Source organism: Grus americana, chromosome 26, assembly GCF_028858705.1.
Source record: "Grus americana isolate bGruAme1 chromosome 26, bGruAme1.mat, whole genome shotgun sequence".
NCBI classification, from domain to species: Eukaryota; Metazoa; Chordata; class Aves; order Gruiformes; family Gruidae; genus Grus; species Grus americana.
Window position 1 is genome coordinate 4,711,881 of NC_072877.1, and position 15,929 is coordinate 4,727,809.

General features: G+C 61.3%; 1 protein-coding gene across 9 annotated transcripts in view; it reads right to left on the reverse strand.

The window, feature by feature from the left end:
• Positions 1-495: 495 nt before the first annotated feature.
• ANK1 (ankyrin 1) overlaps positions 496-15,929 on the reverse strand; it is a 40,762-nt gene continuing 25,328 nt past the window's right edge. For 4 of the 9 annotated variants that reach the window (XM_054804744.1, XM_054804745.1, XM_054804742.1 and 1 more), the window contains 20 exons: positions 15,350-15,452; positions 14,924-15,071; positions 14,605-14,702; positions 14,292-14,516; positions 13,733-13,887; positions 13,342-13,553; positions 13,026-13,230; positions 12,741-12,837; positions 12,130-12,358; positions 11,822-11,947; positions 11,615-11,734; positions 11,319-11,403; positions 10,982-11,056; positions 10,263-10,394; positions 9,923-10,069; positions 7,700-8,252; positions 6,803-7,061; positions 5,405-5,488; positions 4,977-5,144; positions 496-2,783 (listed from right to left, as the gene is read on the reverse strand). In XM_054804744.1, the coding sequence (XP_054660719.1) occupies positions 2,757-2,783; positions 4,977-5,144; positions 5,405-5,488; positions 6,803-7,061; positions 7,700-8,252; positions 9,923-10,069; positions 10,263-10,394; positions 10,982-11,056; positions 11,319-11,403; positions 11,615-11,734; positions 11,822-11,947; positions 12,130-12,358; positions 12,741-12,837; positions 13,026-13,230; positions 13,342-13,553; positions 13,733-13,887; positions 14,292-14,516; positions 14,605-14,702; positions 14,924-15,071; positions 15,350-15,452 (3,248 nt within the window). In that variant the 3' untranslated portion in view covers positions 496-2,756. The other 5 variants (XM_054804747.1, XM_054804750.1, XM_054804748.1 and 2 more) reach the window with 5 other exon arrangements.

Sequence of the window (15,929 nt, forward strand, 5' to 3'; positions counted from 1 at the left end):
CGGATGGGGACAGGGACGGGGAAGGGGACAGGATGGGGACGGGGTGGACTGGGCCGGGAGGATGGGGACGCTGGACAGCGCCGGCCGGGGCTCTCGGCGGGACCCCGCGGGTGAGGCACAGCAGCGCCGCTGCCCCCGGTGCGGCTGACGGACACCCCCGCTGACGGACACCCCCGCTGACGGACGACACCCCCGCTGACAGACACCCCCGCAGCAGCACGGGGGACCGGTAGCAGCGGCTGGGCGGCCGCTTCCCGCCCGTCCGGGGAGATGCTGCTGTCGGATCAGCCCCGAGACCAGCCCGGGGGTGCGGCACGTTTCTGCACCCTTTGGCCTCCCCCGGGAATGGCAGAGCACAAACAGCTGCCAACCCCCCACGACTGGACCCTGCCCTCCTGGCACCAGGGTGCGGGCAGAGGGGAACCCCACCTGGCCGTGCACCCCTGAGCCTCAGTCTTCCCCGCACCCTTGGAGACGCAAAGATGAGACACGGTCTGTGTTGGTTTCTTTATTAATTCATAGTCTGATAGCTGGTGTACAGGGAAATGATCTATACATCAGGGGCTAAGACAGGGAGATCCAAAAGGCTTGTTTCCATAACAATTAAAAAAAGGAAATAAAAGTAATTTTTAAAACTTCTAAAAAGCTTCTAGTGTGCAGACTGCAGCATTCTCTAGGCTCATTTTCGGGTGCAGCCTCGCCCTACCAGCCCTACGAGCAATCTGAGCGCAAAGCAATGTCACTGCAGGTGCCTGGCACGGTTGCAGCACAGCACATTCCCTAAGGCATATACAAGGCCAAAGCACAGGACCCACACACAACTCTACAGTGATGCTACGGAGTCAGCTGTCACAGTGGGTCTAGGGAGGTTATTGTACACAGCAAGGGTGATGGATGGAGAGTCTGTGCCTATATGGCTCAACTTCGGGGTGGGGTGGGGAAGGGGTTGCTTTGCTCTCCAAGGCTAAGCTGGGTCATTTGCTTCGCTGCAGCTAGGCTTCCTCCCAACCGCAGAGGAGCCAGGGGCTTTCCCGGCAGATGCACACCCGCTGTGAGACGGGGCTGCCCTGCCAGGGCCACCAGCCTGAAACTGGAGGTGGGCTTGTTCTGCACGTGGCCACAGAGAGCAAACTCAGGCCCTGCGAAAACAGGTCCATGGCCACCTCCAGGGGAAAGAGCAGGGGGTCCCCACACCAGTGTGCTACAAAGACCAGGCCCCTGTGTTGGTTAGGTAAAAGACAGAGTCGGGGACGTGGGACCTACTGCCACTGCCTGCATCTAGCCCTCCTGGGGCCAAGTATAGTAGCTGATTCAACCTACTGCACACCTCAGAGTTGCCTGGGCAGCTCTGCACATCACTGCTCTCTTGCTAGAGCAGCTGGCCCCAGGGCTGCCCTAGCTCCCAGGGTGACTGCTTGGTCCAGGCTGCTGCAGCCGAGCGTTTCACCTGGCCAAAGTGCAGCCACCAGGGGAGCAGCCCCTCCATGTCTCCGGGGTTGGTCCTGGGAGGGTCAGCATCCACGGGGTCAATGGGTTATGCTCATTTGTGCCCTCGCAGGGAGGCCAGGGGACCCTGCAAAGCCCTTGCATGGGGTGCGTAGTACAGGACTGCTGGCTCCTGCCAGCTCCTGGCTCATCTCCTGAGCAGATATTGTGCTGAGTAGAGCTAGGCACAACCCCGTGTGTGGCACAAGCATCCCCTGCTCTGTCTCGCTACCCATTGTCCCTGGGCCCCAAGCACCTCAGCGCAGGCCTACAGTTTCACCCCAGCTGGAGCCAACACAAACTGGGGCTTGCACCATGGACAGGCCCATGGGACTGTGCCTGTGGGCCCCTCTCTTCAGGCCAGGAAGGGACCGCGCTCAGCCGGAGGGGCACAGGGCAGGGGCAGTCTGCTGCCCTTTTACTCCTATAGCCTCCCAGCTCCATTCACCGGAGCTGCTCACGTACTCCAAAGGTTTTGCCTGTCCTGCAGCCTGAAGAGGTATTTGGGAGCGGAGCTGTCAGTGCTTTGTACATACTGCTAAAGTGTCCCTAGGGGTTTGCATAGTATTTATTGGTTCATATACACAAGGCTGATTGCTGTACAGTTTACACTTTCAACACAAGCAACGAGCTCAGTGCTCAGCCCAGAGTCCTGCCCTGGCAGGAGACGTTGCACGTGCTGGGGAGAGGAAGGGCAGCCCTGCACCAGCCCCTCTGCCCAGGGCGGTTGTGCTCCCTGCAACCCTCCGCTCACACATTCTCCGGCAACTGCTGCCCTCCCCATAACCCAACACTCACTGAGAGGGATGAGAAGCGAGTCCAGCAGAGGCAGCACAGGCGATGGGGGGGGTCGAGCCCCTCTCCTTCCACGGTGAGCAGCGCCATGCTGCCCCAGTTTCCCTCTTGCAGCCGGAACACAGGCGTGGGGATGCATTTACACACGCAAACGCGCAAGGGTGGAGTCTCCTTCCCTCTCGTTTTCTGCCAGTCCATCTCTCGCCTCCCAGAGGAGCTGAGGATGCCCCTGGTGCGTGCTGCTGTCTCTGGGCTCCTGGCAGCAGTGGGGCAGGGACGGAGGCCCCTCCGTCAGTTTTAAGTACTGTAGCTCATGCGTCTTGCAGTCAGTCAGTCATGCGGATAGGACGGTAAGTATGTCTCATACAGAAATCATGCCATTAGCCTATAGAAACATGTACAGCCAGCCCTGCTCCCCTCCACTCTCTGCTTTCCTCTCCTCTCTTCTCAGGTATGTGTCAGAACGTGTGTGGAGTTCAGTGGTTTGGTGTTGAGGTGAGATCCTGGAGAAACACAAGGAGAGACAGAGATGGGGTTACCAGGCATTCATGGTGGCACAGCCAGGAGAAAGGGTAGGGGCAGCCAGGTACATGGCAGTCCCAGCCCCTTCTGCACCCAGTGCTTGTCCCACATACACCCAATCTGCCCAGCTACCACAAGACAAGTTTTGGGGGTGTCAGAGAGACAGCGACAGAGCACCAGTAAGTGCCTTGTCTGGAACCAGCAGCAATGGCATAGATGGCACTGGTGGTGCTGTCCCAGCTGCAGAGAGCAGCAACAAGCAGGAACTGAGCTGCGCCAAAGGCAATGTGGCACTGGGAAGGAGCTGAGAGGGCTGCTGTAGGCTCTGGGATAGATGAGGCCAGCCCTGAGCTTCCAGCCTCAACTGCACCTCACTCTCACAGCAGTGAGCAAGACCCCATACTTCCTAATGCATGCCCTGGGCCACTTTTGCATGCTACAGAAAACAGCAAGAGCAAAGCAGCAGGAGCGCTGCCCCAGAGAGAGGCAGACCCGGGGTCTGTCTGGGGAGTGCGGCAGGCAGTAGCTGTGGGGACACGATCTGCATGAACACGTGTCCACAAGCACAAGCCTCTTTACTGTCATGCACCCACAGAGAGCCCACTAACACAGTGGAGAGAGGAGGAAGAGGGAGGACAGACAAAGCCATGCACGTACAGCAGAGGTCAGAGGACCTGGCTCAGGCAGTGCCCGGCAGCACGCATGCAGCACCTTCCCCCAAGTGCTGTACTGCCAGTCCAGCAGCAAGCATGCAGAGAACAATGATGCAGCTGGGTTCAAGCGTGCTGTGCCAAGCACCCTGCCTTAAGCCTGGTCTAGTCCCACCCATCAGGGAAGACAGGGAGCAGGGAATGCACAAGACTCAAGGGATGATCCAGTGCTCACACTGGGGATCAGTGGAAGAAATGCCCTTGGCCAAAGACAGGTCCCCTGCCCTCAACTCCTACAAGCATCGTGTTCCTGCACCCCACCACTCCTGCATCCCTGCCACCCCGATGTGCACACGCAGCATCCTGCCATGGCCTGCATCCCCTTCCCTGGCTACAGGAGCTTCAGCAGACCTCACTGCCGCCCTCTCGTGCCACGATGCGTGGCTGGCAGTGGCAGCCACTTGCATCTCCCAGCAGGAGTGCTGTGAGCAGAGGCAGCAGGGCACGGCCCAGCAGGACTGCGGGTGCCCAGCTGCACCCCGGGGGAAGGGGAGGCAGGGGCAGCAGGCTCCAAGGGCTGGTCTTGTCTGCCACAAGGCTGCACAGTTAGCGCTCGTGGATGAAGGGGACAGCTCTGCTCAGACCCCACACAAATGCTATCCACTCCCTAGAGCAGTTTTGGACAAAGATCATCCCTCTGCTGTAGAGCCCAGCACAACCAGGAGTAATAACCCCGTGGCCCTGTCACTGGGGACCATTTACCAGCGTACCCAGGATGCTGTGACCACAGTAGCAGCCCCTGGTGCTGTGGCCGCAGTGGAGCACTGAGCACAGAGACTGACCCAGCGCCAGCAGCTGGCTGGAGCATCGCTGCAGAGCAGGGCACCCCGTGCCCATTGCACCCAGGCCCCAGGCTCAGGAGCGGGTTAGCAGCAGGGGCACGCCACTGCCCACCCTCAGCATTTTGCTGCAGCACAGCACCCCCTCTGTGCAGGCCGAGAGCTGGGCACAGCCCTGTTACACTTGCCCCAGGAGGATGTGCATGACCAGCAGCTCAGTGCAGGCAGCAGCACGGGGAGCTGGGATAAAAGGAAGAGCAAAGGTGGGGTTACCTCAAAAGAGGCCATTTGAGGGGTCACTGCTTCCCCCTTTTCAGGCTGGCTCGTTTCACTATCTGAGCCCCCATCCTGCCCCCGGAGACCTCCGGTTTCGGGACACGCACTCGCACCTCCTCCTGAGGAAGCCGCAGGGGCAGGAAGCAGAACATCACCCAGGTGAACAGACAGACATACAGAAGAGGACAGGAGAGGGAAAGGCAGAGTCAGTTGGCAGAAGACACCGAGCAAGAAGACTGATGCAGTGGGCAAGAGCTGCCCCTGGAAGCCTTAGAGGGGAAACAGGAGAGGAGAGCAGGGCAGAAGAAAAGATAGAGCGTTGCAGAACCCCAGAGCCTGCAAGTCCTGCAGAGGTGCTGCTGGCCTCGGGCAGGGTGCCTGCAAGGCAGGTCTATAAGCCACACTGTACCTTGGCCCCCAGACCGTCCCGGTGCAGGATGGAGTATTTCATGAAGTGATCATCCTCAGCCTCCAGGTCTCGGGGCTCCTGCAGGGAGCCCTCCAGAATCAGCTCCTCCTGCTCCTGCCTGTCATCCATGTCACCAGGGCCCAGCTGACGCACCACCTTCCGGATGACCTGCGGAGACCCGCACAGTCAGGCATCACACCCAGGCACCATGTCTTTCTCCTCGCCCAGTCTGGTCCTAAACCGCACGCAGTGTGCAGCCTCTGTCCCATGCACTGGGTCCGGCCGGAGAAGTGCCATGACCGTAACCAAAGACGGCGAGACACGGGTGCCCTGCATGGGCCCCTGGGCTGCAGGGAGGAGCAGGGCGGCCGGGCAGAGGGAAAAGGCTGCGGCATGCCCTTGTCCACACCGTGTCCTTGATCACTCACCTTCTTGGTGACAATATTGCCATGATCGTCTGTGAACTGCTCCTCAGTCACCTGCTCTCCAGGGAGATGAAGGACTTCGTTCCCCTGCAGTGACAAGAGGGACAGCAGGGCATTTCAGGGGGGTGAGGGGAGCCCCTTTGCAGGCAGAACAGTACACCCGACATGCATCCCACAGCTTCTGTCTCCCGCCCTGCCCCGTCCCTTTACTGCTCTCCTCTGCATCTGCCCTGGGGCTGGTCTCTCAGCTCCCTGCTCATTACCTTCACAAGGACGCGCCGGCGGACGACCCTGGTGGAGAGAGCCTCCTCGTCGTCCGCCAGCCCCTGGCTCTCCCCGAGCTCCTTGTCCAGCTCGCGGTGGGCGTGTTTGAGCAGGAAGCTGACAGAGCCCCTGACGATGTGCATGACGTTCTGGCAGCTGACCAGGAAGAAGGCCAGAAGCACCAGGGCGATCAGCAACTGGGCCAGGAAAGCCCACATCCTGCCTCAGCACGCGTAGCTGCCCGCGTGCCCCGCACGTCTGAGCCCGCTGCTCAGAGCCTGGCCATGCTATCCAGCTGGGACAGGCAAAGCCCCTGGGGCAGGAGCAGCCCTGCAAGTCTGCAGCCTGCCCGTCGCGGTGCCCTGGCTCTGTGGGAGGACTGCTGTAACCCTAGCTGCTGCAGCTCAGCTGGCTGTGGGCGGTGAGAAGGGAGCGGGCAGGTGGGGCGTCCTTTGCGTTCACAGCTTCTGTCAAAGTCATGGGGCCAGGACTGTGACAGCACCACCCTTCCCCAGCCAGGCATTAAACGGGACAGCCCTGTCCCCCTTCTCTGTCAGCTCTCCAACAACTTGTCTTCCTGGCTGTGGGGGGAGGCCAGCGTGCAGTCCTCCATCATGGGAAAAAACGAAGCCCCAGGCAGGAGACAGGGTTTGGGGTATCACTGAAATCGCACGTGACTCAGGAGACACGCATTGCAGAGCTGAGCAACCACCTCCGAACATGGCTGTGCTGCCAGGATGGCTGTGCGTGCCCTGGCCAGCGCAAGGCGCTTCCTCTCACCTTGTACCTGTCGGCTCCGTGTGGCCGTGGCAGGGTGACCATCACCCAGCCTGGCCCCCAGACCAGTTCTATTTCTGGCTCCAGCAGGCTGTTGGGCCAGCAGCCAGGGCAGATACTCAATAGGGAAGCAGGCAGGGAGGCTGGCTGGGTTATAAATGGAGAGCAAGAGCTCAGCTATCAAGCACAGCAGGCTATTCTGGGCTGAGAGGCACCCCTGGGGGCAGGAAGCATGCCAGGAGACTTGCGCCTCTGCTAGCACCCGGTCTGCCCGGCTGGCCTCGTGGCAGGCTCAGGAAAGGGCTGTCCATAGGGTCTCCGCTTCCGGCGGGGCCAGGTCCCCCTGGCTCTTACCCTCACCTGGCCAAAGAAGCGGCTGTCTGCCTCCTCCTGCCAGCTGCCCGTGGGGTGCTGGGGCTGCCAGTCGCTGTCCTCTGTGGAGCTGACCCGCATCAGCTCCACGGCCGGCACCAGGACCTGCTCTTGCTCCTGGTCCTGTGCCCCGGAGGCCGTGGTGTGCGTTGGGAGCAGCCTTCGGGTGACCCCCTCCTGCCAGGAGCCCTCTGTCAGGTCCTGTAGGCAGGAGATAAAGGAGCCTTCTGCATTCCAGTCCCTCAGCCTGGGCACCGGAGAGGGACAGGGACAGGGAGAGAGAGACAGAGAGAGAGAGGCAGTCAGCTTTGCCATGGAGTGTTGCACCCTGAGCAACAGCCTACCTCCAGCAGGCACACCAGCACAGCCTGCACCCCCACCAGGCTCTGGGCTCCCCGGCTCATGGCGCTGCCGGGCGCCCAGCACAAGCAGCACAAAATGCAGATGCACAAAGGGCACAGGCCCGCTCCCTGCCCACCCCGTAGCCTCGCAGCCTGGCTGTGAGGGTCTAAGGCAATGCTGCAGAGCATTGCTGGGCTCTGCCAGGGACCTCACGGTACCAGTGCCACTGGGAACGCGGGAGGATGCAGCCCAGGCTGAGATGGCTCTGGTAAGCACAACCTACATGCGGGGCCTCGCTGTCTGCCTGGGGTCCCTCCCAGGCGCTCTGCAAGGAGCCCCCCAGAGCATCTCCAGAGAGGTGCAAGGCACTCAGCCCAAGCCCCTGCTCCGTCTGCCGGGGATGCCTGGGCTCCCGAGCTGGAGACCAGCAGAGAAGCAAGCAAAGCTGGGAGATTATTGCAGCTGGCCCAGCACAGGACAATAGCTGGTGAAGCAGTTCTTCTCCCCTCCCACAGCCACCCTGGCCCCCCCAGGCTGCAGTACCTGTCTGCGCTCTTCTCTACGATGTGGCTAACGGTAGGTGATGCCGTGATCCTGGCTTGCACCTTCTGCTGAACTGAAACAAAAGACACTTCACTCTCCAGGTCCTGTTCCCCGGTCCCTGGCTGGCGATCACTGGCTGGCATCTTCCCCTCTGGCCTCTGCCCCTCCTCCTGCTCTAGAAGGTCAATCAGGCCATTCATGGCATCTGAGTCCACTGTGTCATCCTCAACCAGGTCCATAGAGCCCATGTGGTCTGGGCCATGTGCATCTGCCAGAAGCTGCCCCGGGAATCGGCCTTCGCTTGTGGCATCCGAGTCCTCGGCCTTGCTGCACTCCAGAGAGGAGTCCTCAGCAGTCACCAGCGAGGGGGTGAGCCCCGAGGACCACACCTGCATGTCGGACATCTCCATCAGGGCATCCTGCTCGGTGGCAGCCATGGGGATAGCATCCATGATGGCCACCTCATTCCAGTACTGGTCGGCACGCAGCGGGGATGGCAGCATGTAATGCAGGGAGGCGGGGGACAGCAGCTCGTCCTGCAGCGAAGCGTAACCTATATGGGCAGACAGAGGCGACATCTCCAGCAGCCATCTCACACACGCACAAGCACAGCACAGCAAGAAGGGAAACAGCCTCCGGAAGGGCGCCTGCTCCAAGGACAGCAATGGTCGTGCCACAGACCCCTGTGGCTGGGCTGAGAAGAGCAGCGCTCAAAGCAGCTGCTGCCTTTGCATGGTCTCTGCAAGTGCTGCCATGCCTCCCTTTGAGTCCTGGGACTGGTTTGGGCAGGCCCTGGGGCCACCCACACCCCACGGGGAGGACTGGCCTGGGGTCCGCACGATGCCCCATCCACACTGCAGGACACGGTGCCCTCTTTGCTGCCCTGCTCCATCAGCCCTCGGGTCCCTGCCCACAGCCCCCATCCAGCATCAGCTGGCTGACAGTCAGCCTGGAGTTCAGGTGGCCAAGTTTAGCAGGCACTGACTCCCAAAGTCAACCCCTCTCCACAGCACAGAGGAGCAGGCTGGAAGTGGTACCATCAGCAGGGAAGGATGGCCCTGGTATAAGTCATGCAACCCTGAGGCCCTGCGGGATGCAGCCAGGGCCCTACAACACTGTTGGTGTCTCCAAGGCTACAAGAAGTTGTCATGTCCTCATCGCTCAGGGCCACGTGCACAGTCCAGACACACCGATACGAACTACAGCCAAGCAAGGCACTCCCACCCACGCACGTGGCTTTGCTGAGCCTTTTTCAGATGTGAGCCACTAGCCCCTTTTCCACCCCCGGAGATCAGCAGAGAACCCATTCCGCTCCAGAACAGGCAGCCAGGGATTGCAAGCCACAGCCAAGGCATGGGGGAACGCTGGGACCCCCCAGCACAGAAAGGGCACCTCTACCCTGTGCGAACGCCTGGCCGGGGGCAAGCAGCGCAGGGCCAGCGAGGGAAGGAGCACAGGGCAGTGCAGGAGGAGAAGGCCTGGGGTGACTGCTTGCAAGCGTGACAGCCATGAGAGGGGCAATCCCTGGTGACGTGCAGTCGCTGGAGCAGGACGTGGCTCCCGGAGGGCTCAGCTGAGGTGGAGACAGGCAGTGGAGACAGATGAGAGAAGGAGAGGCCAGCATGAGCTCAAAGACAGGTGACAAGAAGTGACCCACAAGAGTGCCTGCACCTGACGGCACTAGGTGGCATGTTTGAGAGAGCAGAACAAGGGGAGAGACAGAGAGGGAGAGAGCGATGAGCCAGAGCTGCACAGGCAGCGCCACAGTGCAGGCTGTAGCAGCGCACAGCCCTGTCCCTGCCCGCTGCGCTGGCTCCCTGATGGACACGCTGCCGCTGACCCCGGCTGTGTCCCCGCACCCAGGCGTGCTCAGCCTGGGACCCAGCCCAGCCGCGCTGCCACAGCTAGAGAGCCAGGACTCTGTGAGCTCCCTGGCCACCACTCAGATCACACAGCCAGAGACATCTCTCTCTGGCATGTTGGGATAAGGAAGGTGTATCCACTCCACCTGGAGAGCTTCTGAGAAGGCAGTATGGCAGGGCCAAGTTTCCTGCAGCACAAGCCCCAGTGAAGAAGCCGCGTCTGTTGGCAATGCCTTGTGCCCACCGAGCTCCCAGCGGGCCACCAGCGCACCCTGGTCAGGGAAGGTATCACCCCCGATCTGTCTGCATGGACTCTGCCCCCAGGGTCCTCCTGCAGCCCCTGCCAGAAGCCAGGACTCACCATTCATTTGGGATGGCGACAGGGAGTAGTCTCTGTCTGTGTAGCGCCAGCTGCCCTTCAGGCTGCGGCTCTGCCGGCCAGAGCCCTCCAGCGTGTTGACAATCTCGCTGCGGTCGATGTTCCTCAGTGCTGTGTACAGACTCTCAACTGCAGGGGGAAGCCGGTGTCAGCAAACTGGTCGCTGGGGGAACACAGCCATGCCCCAGAGACCCTCCAGGTGGGCAGGTGTGCAAGAACCAGTGCTGTAAAGCCAGCCAGAGCGCCCTGAGCGTGCACATGCTGCTCTGCACAGCCAGCCCTGCCACCTCCATGCCTGTAGCAGGGTACCACAGATACTCACTCTTGACACTCTTGCCCTCACGGCTGACCCAGAGGTTGAGTAAGGCTATGCTCTGCTCCAGCAGGGAGTTGGGGTTCTCCACACGTATCCTGTTGATTTCATCCACCCCAAACTGCAGCTCACGTGCCAGCTCTAGGGGAGACACCACATCTCAGCACCGCACCCTCTGGTGCCCACTGCCAGCTCCCGAAGGCTAGGGGTGCCGCTCAGCCAGACCCAGCAGAGAGTCTCCCACGTCACATACAACTAAACATGGCAGAACATGCAGGAGCTGGGATGGCTCAGAGGTTGAAGCCCCTCTGCCCAGACTGCCTGTGACCAGCATGCAGTGTCTCACGCTAAGGAGAAGCACGGGTACTGCTTGTTGGGCATGTGGCTGCGACGACAGTGGTGGGCCTCCACAAACAGCAGCAGTACGCGTGACTCAGAACAAAACCCTAGCCTGGCGTGTGTGTGTGTGCATGTGAATGCACGCACAGCTGCAAGAAGGTTCATTTTGGTGCCACGGTATGACCACAGTTCAGTAGAAGTGCTGGGAGGCAAGGCCAGCCTGCAAGAGGAGCTACTGCGGACTGCACGCATACCAACTGCATCCAGGCCCAGCTCCCTGGACAGTGTAAAGCATGTTCCCTCCACCCTGCAGCATGTTTCCAGCCTTCCTAAGCATCAGCTTTCTGAGGAGTGTTGTGCATCCTTAGAGCCATCAGGAGTGGACTCACCAGCCCAGCTGAGGCCCAGCTGTTCTGCTATGTCGACCATCTTCTGGTCTGCCTTGTCTGCGCTGCTCAGAGAGCCTGGAGGAGAAGAGGCAGTCACAGCTTCAGCTGTGCAGGGCTCTGCACCAGGGTGGGGAGGGAAAAAGGGTGCTGGCTGGGGGGGGGTCTCGCAGCCCCGTAGGCACAGCACTGCCCTGCAGGCAGGCCCAAGGAAACCCTTGGGGAAAAAGAAACTGCCACGAGCATGAGTACGACAGGGTCAGCCCAGCCTTTCCACCGGGCTCGGGCACCCCAGGCACAGGTGGGGACTGGGCTTGAACAGTCCCAGCAGGCTGCCTACCGAAACTGGTCTCACTTAGGATGCTGTACCGCTCCCGCAGAGACAACGGCGTCAGTGTCCTCCTCCGTTCCTCACTGCCACTTCCCTGTGAAATTGGGGACAAACCAAAGTGTCACCAGCTTGAAAAGATGGCAGCAGCTCTGCCCTGGCACCACTGCTTCTCCCACAGCCGCAGGGCAGCATGGCACGGCCATGTGGAGCAGCTGAGGAAGGAAAGCTGACAGCTAGCACTGCCTCCTGCACCTGGGGGAGGGATGGGTCCCCCCTCCCAGAGATGCCAGAGACCTGGCACTGACCTTGGTGCAGGGTGGTATGCTGATGTTCAGGTGGCAGAGCACATGCTGGAAATCCTCGTACTTCATGGCCTTACGCAAGAAAGACAGGGAGCCGCTGGCTTCCCGGCTGCTGTCCCGAACCTGAGCGCCGATAGCCCAGTTAGGTGGCTTGGCACAGGGCAGGCACAGGCGCCCCAGCTGCAGCCCAGCCCTGCACCCTGACATTACCTTGATGGGGATGGCGAGACGATTCTCCCGGAAGGACTGGAAGAGGAAGGTGCGGGGTTGAGTGGCCTTCTTGACAGGCACCAGGTTCCCTGAGAGCTCGATGTGCAAAGGCATCCCTTCCACCACCTGGCAGGGAGCAGAAAACAGGCTCAGATCCTGTGCAGAGCTGCTTCCCCTGCACCTGGACAGGGCAGGTAGCCCCGACTCTCCTCCCCAGGCCAGGACTAGGCTCCTCCACTGGCATCAGTCTCCCCTCACTTGGGCAGCCTTCTCCCTGCTGCCCCCCATGCGTGCTGCTGGGGACAAACCTCAATGTCCCTGCTGCGGGCCACCTCAGTGAAGTTTTCATGCTGCTCTAGAGTCTTGTCAACCTTGTCATCAGTCATGCAGTAGCAGCGCAGCCGGCCTTCCCGTGCATCATTCATCTTGGCAAACACCACGAATTTGGCCATGTAGGGCACGGCTGTCAGCTCCTTGTACAGCATTGTGGCGAAGTGCACGGCCTCGGCTGTGCGCGGGCAGTCGGCCAGCCAGAACCTGTGGGAGGGCTGGGTCGGGGCGCTGCCGGGCAGGTTCCCCAGGAGACCTGCACCCTCACCCTCCCCCCCCCACCAGCACACTGCACTGCAGAGGGTGCCCCAAGAGCTCTGGGTACAGGAGCAGCCCCATGCGTGACAGGGACCCGCCCAAGCACAAAGAATGGCCCCTTCCCTCTGCACCCCCAGTTGTTGTGTGTCCGGACGCGTGCCAAGGCAGTGTGGGGGTCTCAAGGCTGGAGGCAACTGCCCTGCACAGGGGAATGGGGCAGCACCACAATGAGCACAGGGGCGGAAGGCTCCTCCTGGCACAGGCTGCACCCCAAGAGGTCCCAAGGAGCAGCAGATGTCTCCAGATGAGCACAGGTTTGCCCGGGACTCACCTGGCAGACACATTGGTGGTAAAGTTAGCACACTCGTTTTCATAGACCAGCTTTGTGGTGCCTGTTATGTCTTCCCACTGGGCTTGGGCTGTCCCTCCTGCAGCAGAAAGCAAGGGTGAGCATGCTGCCTTTCCATAAACCTGGGGTCTGCATCCCCCCAGGCAGTTGATCGCCCCACTGCCATGACATGTTCTTAGCTCCCAGGAGCTGCATCCCACCGAGGCGGCCCAGCCCATCCCCGCCAGAGAGCACGCTCGCCTGCGTGGCAGGGGCTGGCAGCCTCACCGATCACACTGCAGAGCAGGCGCAGGCTGGTGGTGTCACCCTCACCGCTGTCTCGGGGATTGTCCTTCCAGGACGGTGGCAGTGGGATGCGGAGGCCGATGGGGCGGTGGAACTTCCTCCGGCGCGGCTCCACCGTGACGATGGGGCTAAAAGTCGCCTGGTTCCCCAGAAGCTTAGTCACCAGCTCGTCGGGCACAGGCTGCGCCTGCAGGCAGCACAAGCATGGGTATCAGGGCTGGGGTACAGCCTGGGTCTGCTGCCCACCCCTGCCTGCAGGAGCCCAGCTGGGCCCCAGGCCAGGCTCTCCAGGGCTCACCTGCAGGGCCAGCCTCACTCTCTTGGTGACAGCAGTGTCTGGGAAGGTGGCCTGCACCATGGGCACCAGTGTGCTTTTCAAACACCCTCCCTCGGGACCGATCAGATCGCTGTCCTGGCAAATCCGGGACATGACCACGAAGTAGAGAGGGAAGTCGGTGGTGATGATGCGGCAGACCCTCTTCTTTTCCAGCTCTTCCAGGCTCTCCAGCTCTGCAAGGACAGCACAGCCATCAATGCTGACACACCAAGCCCACGGCTCTCACCAACCACCTCCTCCAAGCTGCACCAACCGCGCCACGCTCAGCCCCATCCCACCACCGAAGCCAGCCACAGCCCTGCCCTGTGGGGAGCCGCATGGTGCCGGGCTCCTGCCTGCCTGGCACGCTCACCCTCATCCATGCCATTGAGCAGTTGGTCCATGTAGCTCTCCTCATAGCGGTTGCGGTGCTCCTTCCAGACAGAGCCATTCTCACTGCGCAACACCACCAGCTCACGGTCTCCGCGCCCGTATGAGGCAAAGTGTGGGATCTCCACAATGACGGGGCTGCAGACAGCAGAGGAAGGGTGCTTGCACCCATGCGCTGCCACCAGCACATGCAGGCAGCAAGGTGGCTGTGGGCAGAGCACCTGCCCATGCTGTACAGCTGCCAAGGAGGAAGGCAGGACTGCTCATATCCCTCTCTCTGGGAAACAGGGCTCTGAGCCCGGTCAGGGTTTTCCTTACTACAGCACAGCTGCTGCTCTGTTATGCTGGAATCATCTACCCCAGAAACATGCTGTGCCTGGCTGGAGGCAGGATCTCTCCTGAAGACGACCCCCCAGAAGCAGAGATGGGCCGAGGTCTTGCCCCAGCTGCAGAGACTCCAGAGGAGCCTGCATACATCCCCAGTCCTGAGGGATGGCCCTGGTGTGGGCAGCCCCATCTGCTCTGTTCCCAGCTGCGCTCACCTGAGGAACTGGGCGCCGGCGGGCCCCAGGGCAATGATCCTGCTGGCCAGACCCTCCTCCTCAGCCAGCGGTGGGGGTGCAGGCAGCTTTTGGGGCTTCACCAAGCGGCAGGTGATGCGGGTTGGTGCAGCGCAGGCACGGGGTGGGATGACCACACGCAGTCCGTGGTGCCGGCTGCCCCGCATGGAGCCACCACGGGCGTCCACCATGAAGCTCACCAGGAACCTGGAGTGGGCAGAGGCATGGGCAGGTGGGCACCTTGCAGCCGGCTCACACACTGCGCATGCATGTGCTGTATGGGCTGGGCACTCACCCTGTGTGCACGGGGCTGGCCACGGGGCTGATGTTATCTGACGTCTCCGTGGCGGGGCTGCTGGGGATCAGGGAGTCCTCGTCGAACTCCTTTGAGGGCTGTGTATGGCAAGGAAGAGCCCTCATGGGCACAGGATCCTATTTGGGTGTGCTGAGCCTGCCCACTCCTCACAGGCTCACAACCCTCCCTGGACAGTCCCCTGCCACTGGGTCCATCCAAACCACCCACCCCATGTTTTGGCTTTGTGGTGTTGGGGGGGGGGGCTCCCCCCAGCAGGGAATGCCTGGGGGTCCCGTGGCAGGCTGTGTCTCATGCTCACCTCCTGTGGGGACACCGAGGGTGCATGCAGCAGGCTGACTTGCTCAGCTTCTGTCTCCACAGGTCCTACCTGCTCAGTCTCCTCCACTCTAGTCACCACAGTCTCAGGTGGGATGCAGGGAACCTGCAGGACAGCTGGAGACTCCACCCTGGCAGGAGAGGGCAGTGACAGCTACTGAAGTGGCAGGCCTGGGACCCTCAGCCCCCAGCCATCCCCAGGGATGCTAGACAAAGGCAAACTCAACAGCAGACCTATGTCCTGGTGCAGGAACAACACCGACTAGCTTTGCCTGCTGTGCTAGCTGGTGGGGGCTCAGTGATCCATTCCTTGCCCAGAGCTGACCCTGCCCTGCTGGCATCTCAGCCCAGCACCAGGCTGGCCCTGTGCCCTGTAAGCACTCCCTCCCCACCATCCAGTGCCTCTTACGTTTGCTCCAGCGTCGTCGTGGCCGCAAATTCCAACACCTCCCTCTTGCCTTCCTGGTCCCTGGGACTGGGAGTCCTGGGCTTTGGTGCAATCAGCTCCTCCTCTGAAACCGAGAGCTGGCTCAGCATGCAGAGAAGCAGAAGGACAAGGGAGCACAGACGTCCAGCCTTTGCCCCCATCCCTCCTCAGGGCTGGAACCAGGGCCCATCTCTGCTCCCACTGTTAGTCACACACACTCGTCCCCTGGGTCTCAGCCAGCCACGGGACAGCTTTGCCCTCTGCCAGATGGGGTGTGCTGGCAGGGGCAAGGCCTGTGCTGCAGGTCAGTGGGACAGGAGCTACGGTAGCTGTCAGGAGCCTTGGCTGCCAGCCGACCCCTTTCCCACAGCACCAAGCACAGAGCAGAGCCTGCTGGGGAACACCCTGCCATTGGATGCTGGGGACAGGAGTGTAGGCAGGGCTGGGGATACAGGAAGGATACCCTAACACTGCCAAGTTCATCTGTGCACCCCTCTTGGAGCCACAGTCCCAGCCAGCACTGCCTGCTGGCCCCATTAACACCTGCTAAGGAGTTGACCAG